General features: G+C 36.5%; 1 protein-coding gene across 3 annotated transcripts in view; it reads right to left on the reverse strand.

Moving 5' to 3' along the window:
• The window catches only part of nup205 (nucleoporin 205), a 197,001-nt gene that overhangs the window by 104,112 nt on the left and 67,237 nt on the right, over positions 1-25,652 (reverse strand). For all 3 annotated transcript variants that reach the window (XM_039770061.1, XM_039770060.1, XM_039770058.1), the window contains exons 13-17: positions 20,332-20,514; positions 11,488-11,538; positions 7,338-7,547; positions 6,168-6,267; positions 4,318-4,455 (exon numbers count right to left, since the gene is read on the reverse strand). In XM_039770061.1, coding sequence (XP_039625995.1) covers positions 4,318-4,455; positions 6,168-6,267; positions 7,338-7,547; positions 11,488-11,538; positions 20,332-20,514 — 682 coding nt within the window. The remainder of the gene's footprint in view (positions 1-4,317; positions 4,456-6,167; positions 6,268-7,337; positions 7,548-11,487; positions 11,539-20,331; positions 20,515-25,652) is intronic.

A 25,652-nucleotide genomic window follows, 5' to 3' on the forward strand; every position in this document is an offset into this window, starting at 1 on the left:
TAAGTTGAATGTTTTTAATGGTCAAAAAAATACTTAACCAAATAAATGGAGAGTTAAATTTGTCTCGTCTTTTTTTTTTTTTTGCTGATTTGAAAATTGATCCGATCCGTAACTTAAAACCGTGGTCCGCTCCGAACCGTGAGTTTTTTGATCCGTTGCACCACTACTACACTGGTTATCTGTGTCATTCAGAATTGACTTTAAAATACTGCTTATGGTTTACAAAGCCTTAAATGATCTTGCTCCATCTTATATATCGGAATGTCTGACACTTTATACTCCAAAACGTAACCTTAGATCCTCAAATGATGTCTGCTTAGAATTCCAAGAGCTAAACTTAAAAGAAGTAGTGAGGCAGCCTTCTGCTGTTATGCACCTAAAATGTGGAATAGCCTACCAATAGGAATTTTGGAAGGCTAATACAGTGGAGCACTTTAGCATTTTTTTTTTGTAAAAACTCATTACTTTAACATGGCCTTCTCATAACTTCTTTTTAATTTAATCCTAATGCTCTATATATTCAATTAATTATCATAACTATTCATGGTGGCTCTAAAATCTGTACTAACCCCTACTCTCTCTTCTGTTTCTTTTCCCAGTTTTCTGTGATGGCGACTTGCGCCACCACCACCCCACCCCACCTAATCAAAGCAACATGATGTTCCTACATTGATAGATTAAAAGCCAGAAGTCTACATGACCATCATCAGCAAGTTCTTCCATGAGAACCCTAAATACAAAGAGGAGTGTTTCATTTATGTTAGGTAGAATGCCCAAAGGGGGCTGCGCGGTCTCATGGTCTGGAGCCATTTTCTTCATCATGTAAAGCACTTTGAGCTACATTATTTGTATGAAAATGTACTATATAAATAAATGTTGTTGTTGCTGCATTTTAGAAGGAAAAAAAAAACTCAATCATATACTACTATGTAAATATTGATAAACACAGTTATCAATTCCCAAAATAAAAGCTAAATGATGAAAAGGGTATTGCAATAGCAGTATGTAATTATCTGTATCTGAATCATGGTATCCACTTAATGTTCTAAACTGAAACATCATTCATATGCAGCATCTTTTGAAATGTGTTCCCTGTCCAGTTGCCAATTTATAGGTCATGCAGCTACAGTTACAAAAATCAATATAACTGAAGATAAATTAAGGAAATTAATGGTGTGCATGGAGGGTCAGTTTGTGGTAATGTGCACATAGGGGCTTGCTATGGAAGAAAAGTAATGAAACTTTCTGACTAGTGAAGTACTATCTCAAAAGTGTACGTCACCTGTAAATATCAAACAAATGCCGTGCAAATTCAGTAAAACACTTTGTCAAAAACAGATATCAATATAGTCAAATATCATGACTAAGGGACTGCTCATTTCATGCTAAAACTTAGAGAGATTCAACCTAAACAGCAGCTAGGGCCTTCTCAAACAACCATTTAAATTACTACTATACAACTGATTTTACTTTTATTTTACCAGAATTTAAACAGTGATTTTAGTAGCACTTTCAACATTAAAAACACATTTTTTTTAGCTGCCTTTGGCTTTCCATCCTTTTCACATTACTCTAGGTACAGCTTCGTGTCCTGCTACTGATGTTCTCATTGACTGAAGTATTGGCAGAGGCCACTTAAAACATTAACATGTAGTTTAAAAACATTGTTTAACCTCTGTGCATCAATTGGAAAAATAAAGCCTTGCATTATTTTAAACCTTGCATCTTATTTCTCAAGTCCCTACATCATGCATTGTATTGAGTGAAGTCAAAGTCCACATGTTGCTTAGTTAGTTCTGGCTATATGCATATTATAGTCATTTCACCATGGTGCAAACACACAGTCAACCAAGTGAAAGGTGAATACTTCATTTGTGATCAAGTTGGCTAATAAGCAACATCAAAAGTTTTATTGTTTGGGAAAAAGGATGAATAAATTCATTCATTATATTGACAGCCAGCCAATCGGAATATCTAATAATCACATCTTGCAAAACCCCCCGGTAGAATTTTATAATAAATATGCCTTGTCTGAAGAGCGACATGAAAAGAAGCAGACAAAGGCATCAGGAGAAGAGAACAGAGCAACGTTAGAAGAGGGCACCAGCAAATTGCAGCTGTTTCCAACTGATCGTCAGAAAAGCATCTAAAGAACAACTACGAGTGCTAGATCACAAGCCGCCTGAGATGTTTATCCTTATCATCTTTAACTTTTCTAAGCTTTTTCTAAAGACTACAGTAGACCCCAGCGAAGCTGCGGTTCAAGGTCCATGGACTCAGTAGTTCACGGATTTTTTCTTAGAACCTAACTATTAATTGTTAGTGGAAAGCGCACTTGTATCCTGGTGAGTGGGTTTACCACCGCTGAGGGAAACGTGATTTGGGATGGTGAAAGTAGCCAATCCAAGAGTGTTATTCATTTCTCCTTGCTGCTGATGGATTGCTGCCATGTGACATGTCTCCTGGTGAGTGGGTTTACCACCGCGGTTTGGGATGGTGAAAGTAGCCAATCCGAGAGCGTTATTTATTTCTCCTTGCTGATGATTGACTGCTGCTTTGTGACGCGTCTCCAGCTGAGTGTCCTTGTGTTTTTGTTATTGTTTTGTTCTTTTTAAACTCACAAAATGTCGTTGAATTGCCCTGCACCTTCTAAGGCAGTTCTAAGGAACTTAGCCTAAGCACCAGAAGAAGTTTAAAAAACTCCAGGAGAAGATTAAACTACTGGATTTGCTCTGGGAACTAAAAAGTTATGCTACAGTAGCGCGCCACTATGGCATTAATGAAAGCACCATATGCTACATAAAGAAGAACGAAGCAGCGATCTGGAGTACCGTATCTGTATGTTTCTGTGATAGTGTCAAAAAGGTAACGACCGTAAGGAATAAAAATATCGTCAGGATGGAATCTGCCTTGGCACTGTGGATCACCGACTGCAGGAAGAACATTCCCTTGGACGGTAACATCATCCGTGAGAAAGCACGGAAATTGTACCAGCAGTTCGCTACAGGAGACAATGTAGCAACTTCCTATCACAATTTTCCTGAAACCTCTAAAGAAAAGCCAGCACGAAACCCCACCAGAAGAAGACCCGTACAAAGATACGACTCCTCCTGAAGCGCCTGAAGAAGAGGCGCCACCCGAGGGCTTTTAAATCCTGTGCATCATACTGCACAGCTACTTCATCATCATCTATATCATTCATCATTGGTGAGTATCCATACATTTTACTGTATTTTAATTAAATTAAATTATTCTGTATTTACTCTACTTATAACAAAGAAAACTACAGCGCATACCAAAGAAAACGCGCTTGCATGAATTACAGTACTTATAGCGGTGACATCAGTATTTTATATTCTATATTTACATTCCTGCCTCTTTCTCAACCCTTAACATCCATTCTTTCTTTTCTCATTTTCTTTTTGATCTTGACCCCCTCTCTGCCATGCAGGCTCTCGTTATATCCCCGACTGGGTGCAGGTGCTGCTGCCACCCCCAACCTTCTCCAAGGTTTGAATGAAGCATTTGACTGACCTGCTCGCATTTGCATGTGAATGAACAATCAGCCAAGCACCCCAATCAACATCAGAGTGCATGCTTCATGAACCTCTCTCATCACACTGTGGGCTGGCCATGGGTACAGAAACAGCCACACATTTTGAAACTTTACTTCTTCATGTATAGTGCAGAAAAATAAGTAACAGGAACTCTAAACTGAATGAAAGAGTTGGCCAATTAGAAAATGAATAGAATTCTGAACAAACGACTGAGCCTTGACCATTAAATATGCAGAATAAAAGTGAATTTATTCTTGCTGTAATTTCTAACTCCCTTTTTCAAATGCATAATGCTACAAGTTAAAATGCAAGTCACAGCTAACTTGTTATATTATTGCACACTCAAAACATGCATGAATCAGTCCTGTATTTTTATTTCTGAACTAATTCCATAGTTAATCAAAATGGCAATAAGGAAAGTTTTTTGCCATGTGAAAATATAAAATAACTAGCAAGATCCTGTGTTGAAATGCAAGCCCAGCATGTTGTATTACAATTTGCAGTAGCAGTGTGCATAAATGCTGTGCTGAACCTTCCTGCATTTCTGTGCATAACTGCAATTATGTATTCTTACATTGCACTTTAGCAACAATACCATTTTAAAAAATAAACAACCAACACAAGTGCCTACAAACATAACCCTGTACTCCAAAGATAAAACATTAAATCATTCACACATGCAAATTTTACCTTCTAAGCAAAGTAAACAGCTACTCGTGTAAATTTTCACACCCAAAAGTAATACTTCATAACCACAAACCTGGAAATGGGGCATAGGTGTCTAGATAATTGACACCCTCTCCAAGAAGTGTAAGGCAAAGACTGAACATAGGTGAATCATTCAGAAGATGGAACATCAGGCAGTATCCTGGTGACTTTCCAGCAGCAACCAACTCTCCTTGTGAAAGAAAAGATTGTAATTTATTACATAAATAAATGAAAAAGCAGACAGAGCGCTATTAAATTATTATAGGATGCAAGGTATAACTTCTGAAGTTCGTTACATTAAGTAGCAACTCAAATTTGAGGAGCAGTTTAGTCTTGTTCAATAATAATTTGAACACAGTCTGGGTCTTAAAAGTGGGTAAAGACCATATTTAATTGATCATATGAAAAAAAAAATCACCCTGTGATATTCCAAAGGCAATTGGAAGGCAATTTCTAGTTCAAGAAAAAGGAGCTAAGTACATCTTCTAAGAGATTTTAAATGCAATGTATTTGTCATGCAAGTATTAAAATGGATAAAAAAATGCATTCGTTACCTTTGGGAAAATATTCTGATAATTGTTCTTAATATAGTAGAGACTACTGTATCAAAAATACTGTAATTACTGTATTAATATATTCTCTGCCTCTAGTAACTAACAAGGTTATCATGCTACAGCTAAAAAACGATAATCAAATTTATTTTAATGAATGTTGGACATTTACTTGTTCCGGCTTAAATTGCTTCTTCTGGTGTATTTTTGTTAAATAGAAAAGGTCTCCATGCTTAATAGTAATGGGAAATGTATCAGTAGAAAAACCACAGAAGAAAGCAGTTTTGTGTTCAATTACATCTATGCTTTCCAACAGAGCTAGAAGTAAGTTTCACTCTCTGCTATTCTTTGGCTATTCAGTAGCCAAGAAAGAACACGTGCAAAAGATAAATATTTTGAGTGAAAACCTCTAAAACAGTGCTTCTCAAGCTCAGCCCCGGAATCTCTTTTGGCTGTAGGTTTTTGGCAAAACCAAGTCTTGTTTTAAGTTGGACTCATTGACAAATTAAGCAAGATGCTATTTCCCAGTTTCTCTGTTTTGGGGTAAACATAAAAATTACAAAATTCAATGTGGTACATTTTTATTACCTTGCATCAAGCATTTAAATATGTTACAAGGGAATAATTAAATTTTTTTTACTTTGATTTTCATTTGCTTCATCTTTATTATCATCATTTTTATTCTGCTTTTCGAAGTGTTCTGATTACTTAATCTATTATTTACTAATATGCACATTAGTGAGACCGACGCTGAAGTACTTGAAGCTTTAAATGTCTTTTGCCCAGGTGTCCGCTCTGCTCATTGTTAATTGTCATTATTATGATACAAATAACTACAGAACTAGACACCAAGATGTTAATTTGTTTTGTTTATTTTAAGAGAGATGTTCATTGAGTAAACTGGAAAAAGCAATTTTAAGTACAAAAGAAAGGAATAGGGAAGACAGAAGGTTCACTACAAGTTATACATGATGTAGACAACAGCAGCTAAGAAAACAGAAGAACAGACTGGCAAAACAGCCTGAAGAATCAAACATGGATACTTCCATTTACTATTATTTCTCTTAAAAACTAAAATGAACAAGACCAACATGGCAGCCAAGACCAAAGTTGTTAGTGGATATAAAAGTAAATGAATTCTTGCAAAAAGAAATCAAAGAAATTTGCATTGACAGAAAGCAATAAAAAATGGATGTCTTGGAAACTGTCATTATGCAAAACCTCAGTAAAGATACTACACTAGAAAAGAAGAAGAAAAAAAAAAAAAGAAGAAAAAAGATTCACTTGACTAATACCTATATACGAAAACTGAAAGTCTAAAGTGAAATGCTAGTAAAGTAATGGTTCTTACCCTGAAGCTCCACAAACTCTTCCACAAAGTCACTGGGCTGTGGTTCATAGCCCTGCAAAAGTTTATGAAAAACTTCCAGAACTGCTTCTGCCACCTCCCACTGGCCAGGGTACAAAGCATTGGTTTGTGGGGTTGGGAGGGAGAAATGGGGAAAAAACAATAAAAGATTTTTAAAAGGAGCAGCAAAATGATTATTACATAAGATTTTTATAGTCTCATTTGAACTCTGCCAGTATTTCTGCTGGAAATCTAACGGGAATATGCATTTTATTCAATTACAATCAATAAGTAATATACAGTCTCAGTCATTAAGATATTAGATTAGATCAGGGGTCCCCAACTCCGGTCCTGGAGGGCCCCAGTAGCTGCAGGTTTTCATTCTAACCCTTTTTCTTAATTATTGACCTGTTTTTGCTCATAATTAACTTCTTTTGAATTCATTTTATTCAACTTGCTCTCGAAGAATTAGACCCCTTAATTGTTTCTTTTTTCTTAATTAGTTGCCAAACAATAATGAGATACAAAATGAGCCAAAACATGACCGACAAAGTGTGTCCATCATACAATATCCGAAAATAAAGAAAGATGAAGGTCTCAAGGATGTTGGTCTGCTCAGGTCCACAAAACATTTCAACAGTGCTCTTAGAAAAAAGAAAATCAACAATTTCAGAAATGTATGCCTTTGCATAATGAGAGCAGCAACAAGCCATGGAATTAAAGAACGGGTTTAATTAACGACAAGAATCCGCACCTAATTAAAGCAACTGGTTGACGTGAAATTGGTTGGTGTTTGAGGCCCTGACTTAGTTGGTCTTAGTTGGCTCACTCACTTTACATTTCATTTCTGTTTAAGGAAAGAGGAACAATGAAGAAATTCATGGAAAAAAATCTTAAAAAAACAAGTCAATTGAAATTGATTCAAAAGAAGTTAATTAGCAGCAAAAACAGTGCACTAATTAGGAAAAGGGTTAGAATGAAAACCTGCATCCACTGGGGACATTCAGGACTGGAGTTGGGGACCCCTGGATTAGATTATGCAGAGTATGATTACAATGCTATATTTAGTCAATGCACTGTACAAACAGCTTATGACAATCATAAAACATAACACAGTTTAACATGAAGATTTGCCAATTCGTTCAAATACTCTTTCTAGAATGCCAAGGTTACCTTTTCAGCTGCACGTCGATAGGCTCTGTTGGGAAATGGTAGGAAGACGGAGTCTCTAAGGAACTGAAGGTAAGGTTCAAACCCAGGAGGCCGCAGTCCAGCACCTAGGTTGGTTGGAAAGGAGCTCTCCACCAATATACTAATCAGATTGCAAAAGGCTCTGGTCAAGGGGTATTCTTCACATCGAGATTCAATCTCATTTAATTCAACCTTAAAAGAGGAAGTACATTAAACCTATTAGGCAAAATGAAAGGACTGATTTCAAAACTGGCAATGTAAATTTTCAGATCTTTATTGTTTATTACATTTATGAAAAAGGTAACTTTGTAAGCAGGAATGTTAAAGGTCTCGGTCACGAATCAAAGAGAAAGAAAACATTCTCTCACCTAATAGGTCTAAACACTAAAACTGAATTTTTACAGGAGACCCACTTAAGCAAGTATCAGTTTCGGCTACACAGAGACAGGACTGGCTAAATATTCCAGTCCAGTTTCAGAAACAAAACTAAAGATGTGGGAATTCTTATACATAGAACAATATCGTTTGTAGTACCAGATGTAGTATCTGTAATTGTGGGAGATATGTGATCATCATGGCCAATTTAACTGTAAAGTGATTTTGATAAATATCTACACACCAAATGCGGAAGATAGGGACTTCATCCAAAATGTATTTGCATCCATTCCCAAAGTGAACACTCATAAAATTATAATGGCTGGGGACTGTAATTGTGTTTTAAATCCAGACCTAGATAGGTCTCCTGCCACCGGGGCAATGAACTCTAACACTGCAAAAACAATTACACAGTTTGTAACTGATCACAACTTATCAGACCCCTGGAGACTTCTAAAACCAAACTCAAGAGCATATTTCGTCTACTCATCAGTGCATCACTGCTACTCAAGAAATGACTATTTCTTTATAGATAACAATTTTTTACCTACAATTAAATCTTATAAATATGACGCTATTGTTATCTCTGACCACGCACCTTTGATCATGGAGCTCAAATCATTATACCCTGCAAACTCATCTCTCAGCTGGTGTCTAACCTACTTTTATTAGCAGACAAGAACTGTACAGAATTTATGTCCAAAAAAATTTTTTTTTTTTTTTAAAGAGATCTCTACAGAAATACTCTGAAAGTTTTCTTAAGATGACAAATTATCTCATATCTTTCCCACAAAAATAAATTGGAAACCAAGAAGGTATCAGAGATAATCAGTGAAATGACCAGAATAGATCAAGAATATGCCAGGTGTCCAAATGAGGCATTTCATAGGAAAAGATAGGCTTTGCATTTAGAACTCAACCTCTTGACAACTAAAGAAACAAAACAACTCATTTTTAAATCAAGACATCATTACCATGAACATGGAGAGAAAGCTAATAAGATCTTAGCTCAACAAATCCACAAGCAGGAATTCATAATCCAATCCCAGCAATTACCAACACAGACGGAGACTAAATCATTGACCATAAAAACATAATGCACACATTTAGAGAATACTACAAATCCTTATATTCTACTCAGTTTAAAGACGACAAGACACAATCAAATGCATTTCTGGATGCATTACAAATATCAAAACTAGATACTCTCAGTGCAGATGAATTGGATAAACCTCTGGCACTATCAGACTTACTAGAAGCTATAAACTCGCATCAGAGTAGGAACGCAGCAGGCCCTGATGTCTACCCTGACAAATTTTACAAATAATTCTCAATTAAGGTATCTCCCCACTTATTAGCACCATTTACAGAAGGTAGAGATAATAAAATTCTACCTCAAACTTTTTGCCAAACATTAATTACCATATTTCTTAAGCAAAATAAGGACCTATTACAAAGTACATCATACAGACCAATCTCACTCCTTAATAATGATGTTAAGATACACACCAAAGTCCTAGCTAAAAGGATTGAGAAAGTTCAAGACCAAACTGGTTTTGTTAAAGGCAGACACTTAGTTTACAATCTTCAATGCCTGTTTAATGTAATATATTCACCCAGAAAGTCCAACACACCAGAGATGATATTATCGATGGATGCAGAAAAAGCATTTGTTATGGTTGAATGGAACTACCTTTTCACTACACTCAAGAAATTTGGGTTTGGCCCAAACTACTGTATACCAGTTTACAAGCCTCAGTTTGTATTAACTACATTATTTCAGACTCCTTCAAACTAGAATGTGGTAATAGACAAGGATGCCCCTTGTCACCACTGCTTTTTAGCAATTGCCATTGAGCCACTGGCAGTTCACTATCAAAATGTTTACGAGATGAAGGGGATTATTAGAGAAGGACCTAATCAGAAAATTTCACAATATGCAGATGATATGGTACTATATACATCATATCCACAAAATACTATGCCTGCAGTCCTAACAGCACTAACAGAATTTCAAAAAATTTCTGTTCTCAGAATTAATTTGAATAAAAGTGTGCTCTTTCCAGTGAAGCCAAGTCAAGCACACAAAATTAGGTTAGACACCTTCCCTTTTATCATCACAGATGAGTTTAAATACCTAGGGGTAAACATCACAAGTAAACAAAGCTATTTATCAACAAAATTTTGCTGCCTGCATGGAAAAAATTAAGCAGGACTTGCATAGATGGTCTACACTTCATCTCACTTTAGCTGGAAGAATTAATACTACTGGTATCAAGATGAATATTCTTCCAAAGCTTCTTTTTCTATTTTAAAACATTCCAATATACTGTACATCAATAAATCATATTTTAAGAACTCAGATTCAACCATAACCTAATTTATTTGGAACTCAAAACATCCACATATCCAAAAGGCAACCCTACAAGGACCTAAGGCAGAAGGTGGTATGGCTCTACCTAACTTTCAATTTTATTACTGGGCAGCAAATGTACACGCTATAAAAACCTGGATACTGACACAAATAAATGAACCTACAGGTTTGGTCCGCAAAAGAAATAAAATCCTTCAGTACTTCTTTATATTCTTTGCTTTATACCCCAACAAGTACAAGTTATCGCCAACATACTAAAAACCCAATTTTGCTTAATTCACTCAGAATATGGAACCAATTCAGGAAGTACTTCAAGACAGAGAAGCTTTTATCTATGGCACCTCTGCACGAAAACCACATTTTTCCACCCTCCCAAATGTACGCAGTTTTTAATGTCTGGAAAACATTTGGGATTAAATCACTTAGAGATCTGAACATAGACAACGTTTTCGCATCCAACAAACAATTACACTCCATATTTAACTTTCCAGCAACACATTTTTTTTTACTACCTCCAAATTAGATACTTTGTTAAACTGTGAAGCAGTTACATATCATTTCACTGACTATAGTTTTAAATTTTGCTGCCTATATTTTTAACACATTCAAGAATAAGTTTGTCATTTTTCAAGTTTAAGTTATTTTTTCACAATCATGGTATTCATAATTTACCTTGGAAAATTGTATCCTTAAGTTGAAGTATTTTAAAATACCATGTCTGTTCATGCGCTTTAAAATGGTGTAGATGGGGCATTAGTCCAAAGTTGGAAACAAACGGCATAAAACTTACAAAATAAGTCCACCTTCAAGTCCAACTACATATTGCTGCCTATGTCATGCATGTTATCTTTATACTGAATGATATGAGTTTTCACTTATTTTCTTTTAGCATCCTACAGACACATGCTTACAGATACTTTGCCCATGCTAAATTGGCTGCAAGTAGGACTGTGTGAATGAGAATATGAACCCAGCAATATCATGGAATAACATTTCATGTTGTCTTCCACAAGTAGCAGCTTTAAAAATATACAATTTAGCAGGCTAAAACAAAGTAAGCTACCTAAGACATCTAAATCAAAAGACATCAAAAAAACAATTTACAAGTCAAACTTAATACATTTCACTAAACTGAACTGATTAATTTTTGACTGTCACTTTTCAGTATGAAGTAGCATATGGGAAATTAAGATTTCCAAAGTTTTAAGGTAATTGTCAATTAAATTGTTAGTACTTGCTGATCATAAAGTCAAAGAATAGCAGCATGTTGGATGATGGTCAAAAAAGTTACTAAGACCTTCACTGCACTCTGCACATGTAACAATAAAATTAAAGTATGTGCTCTGCACTGTATATAATCTTAGCCCCATTTAACATTCGTACCTCAATCCCTGTTGCCTGGCGCTGTCCCGGAGATTGAACAGTTTGCAGGATCTATAAAGAATGGAAATAATTAAAATTCTATTACAGCATTAACATCTTTGAAAAAAATATAAATAATGACTCTTATGCATTACAAAGTAACATTGATTAAAACAGCTACAGTATATCACCAAAAACACCGGGTGAAACATTTAAACATTTATTTTCTGCAAAAAATTAATCCATTTTCTAATATTGAAAATTATTTCATTTGTCAATGTTAAACGCTTGAATAAATGCTGAACTTATAAATATATACATATTTTTATATAAGTGTGTGTGTATATCAGTATCTATCTTCTTATATAATATGCTACTGTGGCTGTCCGTTTAGGATTTTAAATCACCTGTCACTCAAAAACCATTTGACCTACGGACCTGAAATTTAGTGTGTATATATATATATATATATATACACACATATATATATATATACACATATATACATATATATACATATATATACATATATATATATATATACATATATATATATATATATATATATATATACATATATATATATATATATATATATATATATATATATATACACATATACATATATATATATATATACATATATATATATACATATACATATACATATACAGTATATATATATATATATATATATATATATATATATATATATATATATATATACATATATATATATATATACATATACATATATACATATATATATATATATATATATATATATATATATATATGGTTGTTCCACTTTTTAGTTTTATTTTATTTTATTGTAAAATCAACTCTTGGCAGCGGCCAGCAGGGTGGCTGTGCGGTGCATGTGTATGGGCGCCATTCTCATCCCTGTCATCTTCGCCGTCACTTCCCCTACCTCTTCACATCCTAAATCATTGTTGAGGCAGATTGAAGACTTAAGTGCAGGTTTAAGTGAAAAATTCAAGTAATTGCAACACAAACACTGACTTAATCGGTTTTAACGCAAAAAGATGCCGATGAAAGAAGAGGGTCACTAGGTTGGAGAAAATAAGAGCTGCTCAGGAAACAGCAAGCGCATCAACCTCTGAGTAAACGAATGCTAAACGTGCAGATGAAAACTATAAATGCTTAAGTCAAGTGCATATTCACTATACATTCACTTATCTATATATGTACAGTATATATATATATATGTACAGTATATATATATATATATATATGTACAGTATATATATATATATGTATATATATATATATATATATATATATATACACACTCACCTAAAGGATTATTAGGAACACCATACTAATACGGTGTTTGACCCCCTTTCGCCTTCAGCACTGCCTTAATTCTACGTGGCATTGATTCAACAAGGTGCTGAAAGCATTCTTTAGAAGTGTTGGCCCATATTGATAGGATAGCATCTTGCAGTTGATGGAGATTTGTGGGATGCACATCCAGGGCACGAAGCTCCGCTCCACCACATCCCAAAGATGCTCTATTGGGTTGAGATCTGGTGACTGTGGGGGCCATTTTAGAACAGTGAACTCATTGTCATGTTCAAGAAACCAATTTGAAATGATTCGAGCTTTGTGACATGGTGCATTATCCTGCTGGAAGTAGCCATCAGAGCATGGGTACATGGTGGTCATGAAGGGATGGACATGGTCAGAAACCATGCTCAGGTAGCCCGTGGCATTTAAACGATGCCCAATTGGCACTAAGGGGCCTAAAGTGTGCCAAGAAAACATCCCCCACACCATTACACCACCACCACCAGCCTGCACAGTGGTAACAAGGCATGATGGATCCATGTTCTCATTCTGTTTACGCCAAATTCTGACTCTACCATTTGAATGTCTCAACAGAAATCGAGATTCATCAGACCAGGCAACATTTTTCCAGTCTTCGACTGTCCAATTTTGGTGAGCTCGTGCAAATTGAGTGGTACCCGGTGGGGTCTTCTGCTGTTGTAGCCCACCTGCCTCAAGGTTGTGCGTGTTGTGGCTTCACAAATGCTTTGCTGCATACCTCGGTTGTAACGAGTGGTTATTTCAGTCAAAGTTGCTCTTCTATCAGCTTGAATCAGTCGGCCCATTCTCCTCTGACCTCTAGCATCAACAAGGCATTTTCGCCCACAGGACTGCCGCATACTGGATGTTTTTCCCTTTTCACACCATTCTTTGTAAACCCTAGAAATGGTTGTGCGTAAAAATCCCAGTAACTGAGCAGACTGTGAAATACTCAGACCGGCCCGTCTGGCACCAACAACCATGCCACGCTCAAAATTGCTTAAATCACCTTTCTTTCCCATTCTGACATTCAGCTTGGAGTTCAGGAGATTGTCTTGACCAAGACCACACCCCTAAATACATTGAAGCAACTGCCATGTGATTGGTTGATTAGATAATTGCATTAATGAGAAATTGAACAGGTGTTCCTAATAATCCTTTAGGTGAGTGTATATATCTATACTAATAAAAGGCAAAGCCCTCACTGACTCACTCACTGACTCATCACTAATTCTCCAACTTCCCGTGTGTGTGGAAGGCTGAAATTTGGCAGGCTCATTCCTTACAGCTTACTTACAAAAGTTGGGCAGGTTTCATTTCGAAATTCTACACGTGATGGTCATAACTGGAAGCTATTTCTCTCCATATAATATAATGGAGTTGAGCTCGATGGCTGTGGGGGGCGGAGTTTCGTGTGACATCATCACGCCTCCACGTAATCACGTGAACTGACTGTCAACGCATTACGTATAAAACCAGGAAGAGCTCCAAAAAGCGCTGAAGAAAACATGCATTATGCAATTGAGAAGGCAACGAAACAATAAGATCGAGCGAGTGACACATACTGTACAAGCATATTAATGCCTGCAGCTACTTCAGAAACAAAGCACGGTGTAAACCTAAAGTTTAAATTAAGTTCATAGACAGGCTGCCTCTGGCGTTTGTCATTCCCACGGCTAAAGCAGGATACAAGTTTAATGAGAGGAAGCAGGGTTTAAACGATAGTTTTGATCACTTTCTAACTAACTTCAAATTGTTGGTCAAAGGCTGTGCTTATGCAAATTCCGAGAGACTGTGTTTGTTGGGGGGGATTGACAGTTAAGGCAGGTGGAGGAGTGACATCATCATCTCCCCTCCCATTCACCTCATTTTGCTCTGAGCTGAGCTCCACGGCTAATGCCGTCTTCCGAAGCAACTTCGTCACACTGCCACCAAACACTCACAGAAAAATCCACATGTTAATACACACGCTGTCTTTAGAGTTTCTCCACACTGAATCCTCCAGGTACTAGTTACAAAAGGTTACATTGACAGTCATTTTACGTTATTTTTAAAATGTTTCCTTTTCTTAGCACAAGCACAGCTGAGAAGCTTTGATGCATGTGCTCCATGACGCGTTAAAAAATAATGCATTTAATCACACTTTGCATTACAAACAAAGAGGAACTTTTGTCAATGCATGATTTCATGGTACACCGATTACATTGATCAGCGCTTCCCGATTCATTTTACCCTCGCACACCCTTGGTTTGAGAAGAAGTATAAATAAATATGAGGTTACCACAGAAAAACAAATCACCAATTGAAACTTTATGAATAATCGATTCGCCATCAATAATTGTTTTGGTAAAGCCATACTCAGTGTAATCCTCCTTCCATTTTATAATTTTTCCGCCACTAGCCATGATTAAATGAGCGGTAAAAAAGTAAGAGCGAAGCGAGGGTGACTTATTCAGGCAGGCAGGCGACAGCTCAATAGCTCGAATTTGGATATAAGTAGGTTCTATTTAGTCGCCAGAAATATCTTTGTTAGGAATGGAAGTTGAATTTAGTCTTTAAATTTCTATGGTAAAGAAAAAGTATATAAAGTCAAAACTTGATTATATAAAGTCACTGTCGGAATAAATTAAATCAAAACTTGAATATATAAAGATAGCATCGTTATATATAAAGTCAAAACTTGAATATATAAAGTCAGCGTTGGAATATACAGTGGTGTGAAAAACTATTTGCCCCCTTCCTGATTTCTTATCCTTTTGCATGTTTGTCACACAAAATGTTTCTGATCATCAAACACATTTAACCATTAGTCAAATATAACACAAGTAAACACAAAATGCAGTTTTTAAATGATGGTTTTATTATTTAGGGAGAAAAAATCCAAACCTACATGGCCCTGTGTGAAAAAGTAATTGACCCCTGAACCTAATAACTGGTTGGTCCACCCTTAGCAGCAATAACTGCAATCAAGCGTTTGCGATAACTTGCAATGAGTCTTTTACAGCGCTCTGGAGGAATTTTGGCCCACTCATCTTTGCAGAATTGTTGTAATTCAGCTTTATTTGAGGGTTTTCTAGCATGAACCGCCTTTTTAAGGTCATGCCATAGCATCTCAATTGGATTCAGGTCAGGACTTTGACTAGGCCACTCCAAAGTCTTCATTTTGTTTTTCTTCAGCCATTCAGAGGTGGATTTGCTGGTGTGTTTTGGGTCATTGTCCTGTTGCAGCACCCAAGATCGCTTCAGCTTGAGTTGACGAACAGATGGCCGGACATTCTCCTTCAGGATTTTTGGTAGACAGTAGAATTCATGGTTCCATCTATCACAGCAAGCCTTCCAGGTCCTGAAGCAGCAAAACAACCCCAGACCATCACACTACCACCACCATATTTTGCTGTTGGTATGATGTTTTTTTTCTGAAATGCTGTGTTCCTTTTACGCCAGATGTAACGGGACATTTGCCTTCCAAAAAGTTCAACTTTTGTCTCATCAGTCCACAAGGTATTTTCCCAAAAGTCTTGGCAATCATTGAGATGTTTCTTAGCAAAATTGAGACGAGCCCTAATGTTCTTTTGCTTAACAGTGGTTTGCGTCTTGGAAATCTGCCATGCAGGCCGTTTTTGCCCAGTCTCTTTCTTATGGTGGAGTCGTGAACACTGACCTTAATTGAGGCAAGTGAGGCCTGCAGTTCTTTAGACGTTGTCCTGGGGTCTTTTGTCACCTCTCAGATGAGTCGTCTCTGCGCTCTTGGGGTAATTTTGGTCTGCCGGCCACTCCTGGGAAGGTTCACCACTGTTCCATGTTTTTGCCATTTGTGGATAATGGCTCTCACTGTGGTTCGCTGGAGTCTCAAAGCTTTAGAAATGGTTTTATAACCTTTACCAGACTGATAGATCTCAATTACTTCTGTTCTCATTTATTCCAGAATTTCTTTGGATCTTGGCATGATGTCTAGCTTTTGAGGTGCTTTTGGTCTACTTCTCTGTGTCAGGCAGCTCCTATTTAAGTGATTTCTTGATTGAAACAGGTGTGGCAGTAATCAGGCCTGGGGGTGGCAACGCAAATTGAACTCAGGTGTGATACACACCACAGTTAGGTTATTTTTAACAAGGGGGCAATTACTTTTTCACACAGGGCCATGTAGGTTTGGATTTTTTCTCCCTAAATAATAAAAACCATCATTTAAAAACTGCATTTTGTGTTTACTTGTGTTATATTTGACTAATGGTTAAATGTGTTTGATGATCAGAAACATTTTGTGTGACAAACATGCAAAAGAATAAGAAATCAGGAAGGGGGCAAATAGTTTTTCACACCACTGTATATCTATATATATCTATATCTCTCTCTATATATATATATATATATATATATATCTATATCTCTATACAGTAATCCCTCGCTATATCGCGCTTTGACTTTCGAGGTTTCACTCTATTGCGGATTTTAAATGTAAGCACATCTAAATATATATCACAGATTTTTCGCTGGTTCTGGGATTTCTGCAGACAGTGGATCTTTTAATTTATGCTACACGCTTCCTCAGTTTGTTTGCCCAGTTGATTTCATACAAGGGACGCTATTGTCGGATGACTTAGAAGCTACCCAATCAGAGCATGTATTACATATTAACTAAAACTCCTCAATGCTATAAGATATGCTTCCTGCGCGGAGCTCGATTGTTTGCTTGTCTCTGCCTCTCTCTCACCCTCTCTGACATTCTCTGCGCCTAACGGAGGGGCGGTTTGCTTAAAAGATACTGACGCTCCTCTAAAAAATGCTGCTTTATTGCGGTGCTCGGCATATTTAAAAGCACATGTATTGATTTTTTGATTGTTGCATTAATCTCGCTCTCTCTCTGACGTTCTCTGCGCCTGACGGAGTAGATGTGAGCAGAGGGGCTGTTTGCTTAGAAGATACTAACGCTCCTATAAAAATGCCGCGGCAAACTTAAAAGCACAAGTATTGATTTTTTGATTGTTTGCTTTTCTTTGCGAGCACTCTCTCTATCTCTCCCTCTGAAATTCTCTGCTCCTGAAGAGAAGAAGATCTATTTGCATTCTTTTAATTGTGAGAAAGAACTGTCATCTCTGTCTTGTCATAGAGGACAGTTTAAACTTTGACTAAAGGGTGTTATTTCATGTCTAGAGGGCTCTAATAATGTTAACAGTGTGGAAGAGTTTATAAGGGCTTAAAATATATAAAAATAACTATCCAAACATATGGTTTCTACTTCGCGGATTTTCGTCTATCGCGGGGGGTTCTGGAACGCAACCCCCGCGATTGAGGAGGGATTACTGTATATTATATATATATATATATATAGTGTGTGTGCATGTATGTATGTATATATATATGACAGCAACACTCATAACAGTGACAAAACAATTACTTTGACAATCATGTTACGTTATTTTTAAAATGTTTCCTTTTCTTTTTCATTACTTCTTTAACACACTACTTCTCCGCTGCCAAGTGCGGGTATTTTGCTAGCACATATATATATATATATATATATATATATATATATATATATATATATATACATATATATATATATATAGATATATAGATATATAGATAGATATAGATATATAGATATATAGATAGATATAGATAGATATCTATGTTTGTGTATATACAGTAATCCCTCGCTATATCGCGCTTCGACTTCCCCGGCTTCACTCTATCGTGGATTTTATATGTAAGCATATCTAAATATATAATGCAGATTTTTCGCTGCTTCACGGGTTTCTGCGGACAATGGGTCTTTTTTACTTCCAGTACATGCTTCCTTAGTTGGGTTGCCCATTTGATTTCATACAAGGGACGCTATTGGCGGATGGCTGAGAAGCTAACCAATCAGAGCACGCAGTTTAGTTACTGTGTGCTGATTGGCTCAGCGACGGAGTGCCGAAGACGATTCCGCTGTGTTAACCAGGAAGTCTCATCTCGTTCATTCAGCATCAACGTGTTTCACTGTGTAAAGAGTTAACTTTTGTGCTCTTTTGTGTTTATCATTGTGCGCAGTCAAGCCCTTTATTATAGCTCCAAAATGATCTGCTCCTGCTAATGCTTCAGGGGCCGTAACCAAGCGCCAACGGACGATGCTAACGATTGCCGAAAAGGTAAAAGTTTTGGATATGTTGAAGGAAGGGAAAAGCTACACTGCTGTAGGAAGCCATTATGGCATCAATGAGTCCAGGATTCTTTTTATTTAAAAGAATATACGATCTACGGCCGCATTGTCTTTTTAACCAGGGCGCAAAACGAGTTGTAAGTGGACGTAATAGGACAGTAGTCCGGATGGAATCTGCTTTAGGGATTTGGATTGAAGACTGCTGGATGAAGAACAACGGCGGTGCTACACAGTCGACTGAAGAGGCTCCTTTAGAAGAACTGTAACGCTCTCCTTTGATGTGCAGTAAAACTAAACAAATCGTTATCGGACAAGTCGTTGTGTCATTGTTCGTGAGTAACCATAATTAATTTTCTACGTACAGTACTTAGTACATGTACGTACGTTTAGTGTCACTGTACACACATTTACTGTATACAATTTTTCTTGTATTGTACGTATTTATTGCTGGTGGCCTGTCTATCGTAATGACTGTAACATGTGATATCGGAGACGCTTGATATGTTTAAAATAATATTTAGATTTTACTGTATATAAACAGTGTGTTTACATACATAATTTCAATGAATCTTACCTAATATCTAAGAGAATACAAAGGGTTTATGCTGTATGACTGTGCGGGGAATATTTATAAACAGTGTGGGAGAGTTTATAAGGGCTTAAAATATATAAAAATAACCATACAAACATATGGTTTCTACTTCGTGGATTTTCACCTATCGCAGGGGGTTCTGGAACGCAACCCCCGCGATCGAGGAGGGATTGCTGTACTAGCAAATGTAACAAGTAGTGAAGGTAGCATAAGTAGATGTAAGCTAACAGTATTAATCAGAGTAAAGAAAATATAAACTATAAAAGTTTAACATGTCAATGGCTCATATATTCATAGTTTTCATATTTCTCCATTCACTTCAATAGATTAATTTGCTTATCATAGTTTACTGATTGAGAATGAGAATAAGGAAAGAAAGTTTGGTGATGGAATACAAAATGTTTTATGTTTACTTAGCTATCAAAACCAGATGTTACAGCATGGCAAATTCCTAAGTTAGATGAGTGCTACATTGTATCTTCAGTATGAATTGATTCGATATAGATAGTGAAGTTTGAACATATAAATTTGTGAAGTACATTATTTCATGGGGCAGGTTCGAAAAAGAGGGCAATTCAAAACCTGCCTTTAATTAAAGTACATTATCTTTGCAACCAAATGAACAGCAGCACCTATGTCAGCAACTGAAATAATTTAAAATGAAACACAAATGCCTCATAGTATAAAATCACCCATTCTGTCAATATTAAACAAAATTGCTTAACCAGTACCACACATTTTACACAACTGGTTCTTTAAAGATTCTTGCAGTGAGAAAGATTCATCTATTGCATTTATCTAGTACCTGTGTATATTCCAAAGATTGCCAAAGGGAAGATGCAATCTCTGGGGATTTCCCAAATGCAGCTAAGCAATTCAAGAGTTCAGATTTCAGCATTGGAGGAATGCTACACTGAAGCAAACCCAGCATCACAATAATGGGCGTCCACTGGGGATGTTCACATAGTGTCAACCGTGCATTCTCACTCTGTAAGAAGGAGAGAAAAAAAAAAAACAAATAAGACATTCTTCTATGCGTTCATTTTTTAGGTCAAAAATTAAACTGCTCAAAAACAACACTCTCTTAAATCAGAAAAACTAAATGATTTTTGTACCAATGAAAGTGCATTTATGAAAATTTGCCTTTGCAAATGCCTTCATCAATAACAATAAAATGAGAGCACCCCTTTGGTAGCACGTCCTTTACTTCACCCATTCCCTCTTGTCAATTTGTTTCAGATTTGAACTTGATTGATTCTTTTCATTTGTTAAATCCCTGTGTTAAAGTTTTCCATTAATTTCTTGCTGGCTTCACTCTCATTCTAGACTTAAGTCTTTTCTCTTATGTCATTTGCTTTCCTGTTACGCAAATACACCTCTTAAAACTGCCATTCTATAGGATTAGTGGACTCTGTCGCTGAAGGTTTACAATAAACTAAGAATAAGGAAAACATTACTACAAATGCTGGCGTGCTCAGTAGGAAGTGCTGGATCCATGGATGGGCTAGGCTCAATGCTGGAAAATGAACAGTGGAAATATCAGACTGCTTACAGTTCCCCCTCAAAGCCACAGAGGCAACAAAATAAGCCCAACAACAACATAAATCTATAAACATGCTAATAATAATTTTACACTTTGCTTGTGCTAAAGAATCTTTCAGCATGCAAATCCACAGTAAGTTTTTTCAACAAATTCACATAAAAGCTGACAGAAATGAGTGCAGCACTGCTCTGCCCATTATTTTCTCCACATAATGTCAAAGCATGCAGACGTTTGGAATGTGGAATATTAAGGAGTGCAACAATTTAAAAGTTCTAGCATTAAACAGGCCAGCAGTAGTACAGCTTCACCATTTACAACAGTTTGTTGGGTCTCAAATGCAAAGATGTGGTAACACGTTTTTTTTCCCCCATAACTCCTTCATGGCAATATAATAATAATTGGTGTGCAGTGTAAACAGAAGTGAAGTGTTCAGCTGGATAACGTTAGCAGAAAACCATTTTTGTTGCTGAAGAATGCAGCAAAACTGTCCATTGCCCATGTACAACAAAGATATTTATAATAAAAACATTATTTTTCATCAAAACACAAGTAAAAAATAAGATGATGAGGACAAGTCGGACTGTGTAACCCGATACCAACATGTACAGTTGTGCTTGAAAGTTTGTGAGCCCTTTAGAATTTTCTATATTTCTGCATAAATATGACCTAAAACATCATCAGATTTTCACTCAAGTCCTAAAAGTAGATAAAGAGAAACCAGTTAAATAAATGAGACAAAAACATTATACTTGGTCATTTATTTATTAAGGAAAATGATCGAATATTACATATTTGTGAGTGGCAAAAGTACATAAACCTTTGCTTTCAGTATCTGATGTGACCCCCCTTTGCAGCAATAACTGCAACTAAACATTTCCGGTAACTTTAGATCATTCCTGCACACCAGCTTGGAGGAATTTTAGCCCATTCCTCCGTACAGAACAGCTTCAACTCTGGGATGTTGGTGGGTTTCCTCACATTAACTGCTCGTCCTTCCACAACATTTCGATTGGTTGCTTAAGATTAAGAAAAAAAAAATCAGACACTGCTGCAAATTGCCTTTTCATACTGGCAAAAGCATGTTAGGTTTTGTGTACAGACAGTCACACCATAGGAAAACTGAATGTGGCACCTCATCAGTCAGTTTCCAAGTGGCTTACAGCATAGAAGGCATGATGGAATGAAGGTTGATAGAGATATTTCTGACCTATCGGCCAGTTCCCTGAGTAGTTAAAACAAGTAGCCTATACAAACTATACAAAATAATGAAAAATCAAAAGCGTTCTTCAGTGTAAAAACACAGAATTGGTCCCCTTAAAAAGAAACTACAATATTCTATACATCATATTCATCACTTTTCGTGAATGGGGTAATAGGTTTGTCACATCAACGCACATTGCAATAATGGCTCAATGATATGAATTATTATATGCATGAGTCATCATTTAGCTGTTTTAGTTGTATTTCCCTACTTAACTACATGTCCATGCCAAGACAGTTAACTATGTATTTGCTAATGTTCTAAAATCCAAAAATATCTGGAATCCAAATTAATTCTGCTTCCGGGAATTTCGAATTAGGGATAATCAGCCAGTGCATATAACCTGCAACAAGTTTAAGCAATTGGTTATTAGTAATTAAAAAAAACAACTTCTTTTTATTTTTGGGATTCTCTTTGTGAGCACTGCACACATATACTCTTATTTTATATTTATTTTTGACAATTTCTGACTATATATTGTCTACCAATTTCATAACTCTGAATGTGTATTTTTTTAAAGGCATTCTTACTTTGCTTATTTTCTGAAATACTGTTGAAGTCACTGTTAATAACAGTGATAGCATAAATAGAGATTTTGTGCAGTCTGTAGCATTCCACAGCCAGTATTTCAAGGCCTTATTTTGTCCATTTAGGAATGGCTTTCTTACTGCCAGTCATCATGTCAAACCTGCAGCACAAACTTCACAAAATCTTCACAACAGAAACTGAGACTCACTTTTTTCAACCTTGTCCTCTGGTTGGGTTGTGACTTTGGGTCTGCAAAATCTCTTTCTATCAGAGTTATTCCAGTTTAATTCCCTTTGGGTTGTATAGGACACCACGGTAGTCACTGACAAAGAAGTTGGGACACCTGCACAAATTATTCATTTCAAATTGAAAGGTTTAATTTACTTGCTGCAGAACATCTATAGGTTGTAACCTATAGTTGTTTCTTGAAGAATGCTCATTTGTAATATTCTGATATTTCCTTTTTCTTTTCTTCAGATTTTGCTAACCTACACTTTAAATGTAAACATCTGCCAGATTATGGTTTACCTTTTCACTTTTTATGTCATTCATTTCAATTTAATATGGAAGACAAGCTAGAAAAACTTAGGGATTTTAAACCTTTTGACTGGTAGCGGAAAGCTGGAAGTGTTTCATAACCTTTGCAGCTCCATCCTCTCCATAGCTAAAATGGCATTTTGTTTTTTCCTCATGTGCTTTGCCACCCACCAATAGTCACATTGGCAATGTTCTTTACAGTGGGCATGGTTGAAAGTTGTGTGCATGGCTGCTACAGCTATGGAGCTGTCATGCTGGCCTTACAAAGCATCAAGGGATTCTTGGAAAACACTATTTGCCTAAGCTGGTTGTATAGTGTATTTCCAGGAAAATATTCACCAAACAAGGTCTCTGGCGAACATAGCAGATTTGCTGCAAAAAAACACTTTGGTGAATTCGCTGATGAACACTAGTTATCAGTTTCAAAATGAAATGCTGGAAAGACATCTGCCATTCAATGGCTATTTGTATTGTATACTGTTTAGTTAAGGTTTAACAATCCAAAGCAGACCTCTGCACTATTGCAAAGTAAACACCCAGACAGAGAGATTCAAGCTTTGTTTTGTTTTTTAAACATGACACATCAAGATTGCAGTCTGCAAGGAATCAGGGCTCTTATGCACTACTATCCATTAGACATATGTTAGATAAATAAAAAATGTTGGTTGCATACAAATTCATTTCCCATTGTTAATTTCAATATTGGATACATTCTATACATCGACACTCTTGTCATTATTAACCCTGAGTGGGATGGCGTACTTAAGTGTTAAACAGTGCTGATGAGCTCCCAAGCACTGCCAGTTAAAAACTTTGGAATACTGTGACAATTTAAAGATTATTGCAGTACAACCATTTGCTATATATGGATCATTTAACATCAACTTCATTGAGACAGAAAAGCACTCTGTGACACTGTCCCGTCCACGCTGAAAAATCAATATTAAAAACCTGATTAAAACTACTTGTATATGTGTAACATTAGCTTGGTTGATAACATTAATCACAAGCTATGCAACTGTTTAATCTGTCACTGCAAACAAACCATATCTGGGCAAATCAAGGCTGAAACGGCTGAAATTCCTGCCTTTTTGGGAATGCAATTATGACATTTTCATCAGCCTAAATATTGACTGTATTTGAAGTATGTGGGTAACTATACTAGCTTGATTAATCTTGCATGGCTCTAATTTTCTAGCTACTCAGCTGTATCTTCCAAAGTAACAGGGGGCATGTTTTAAGTGCCTTTCCCTTGAAGTTTGGTGAAAGCTGCCTGCCTCTGGCACTGGGGTATCTGTAAATGATGGTCCATGAAATCCACCGAATAAGGTACAGACAAGTGATGAGGCTTTGGGATTCACTTTCAGTTCATAAAGGGAAAACTGACTGATGGCTGAAATGAGCACTGAAATCCACAGATTCCAACTCAAGCCACAAGGGATACAGGAAAATGGTAAAAATCAATGCTCTTCACTAAACTTATATTATGATGGCACAGTTTTAATATTCACTGAATATACTGGTAATTGCATACTCACAAGTACATTATGCACAAAGACTACTGTGGTATAAATCAAAATTAAAATTACAAAAACTAGTTTAGCTTTTGTTTTATTTTCCATTTTAATTTTACTTTTAGATAACATCATGATTATTTTTTTCATTACAAACATGTTTTCTTTTAGGTTTTAATCATAGGAATAACACTGATTAGAAAAAAAAAATTTTTTTAGAACATTCATCTCAGCATTGAGGCAGAATGGTGGCTCTGAGGCTATTGATCTGTCCCAGCAATCGGTTGCCAGTTCAAATCCCATAAACGCCAGAAAGAGACTTTACTCTGTTGGGCCCCTGAGCAAGGCCCTTAACCTGCAATTGCTCTGTCCTGGTATGACGTTAATCTGCATCCAACTCTGCAAGTATGCATGCAGGGAAAACATGGGGGTTGGTGGCAGGATTGACACTCCAGACACTGGGGAAAAAAAAAAAAACACACTGCTGAGGGGTCACCCTGCACTCACTCAGATTTCAATCAGGGTGGTTGCTGTGTGGAGGGTGCGACAACAAATGATCCCAACCTCACTCTCTCATCTCAGGATTGCAATTCAGAAATTGAATCCCTTCTTTTAATAATGTGACACATAGCAAATGCATCAGAACCATCACACTTCTGCTAGAGGAAAATTAACTATTTAAGAACTTATACTGTTCAGAATTGATGTTACACAGGGAGGTTTGCTGTGCATTGCAACGTGAT

Source organism: Polypterus senegalus, chromosome 11, assembly GCF_016835505.1.
Source record: "Polypterus senegalus isolate Bchr_013 chromosome 11, ASM1683550v1, whole genome shotgun sequence".
Lineage (NCBI taxonomy): Eukaryota > Metazoa > Chordata > Cladistia > Polypteriformes > Polypteridae > Polypterus > Polypterus senegalus.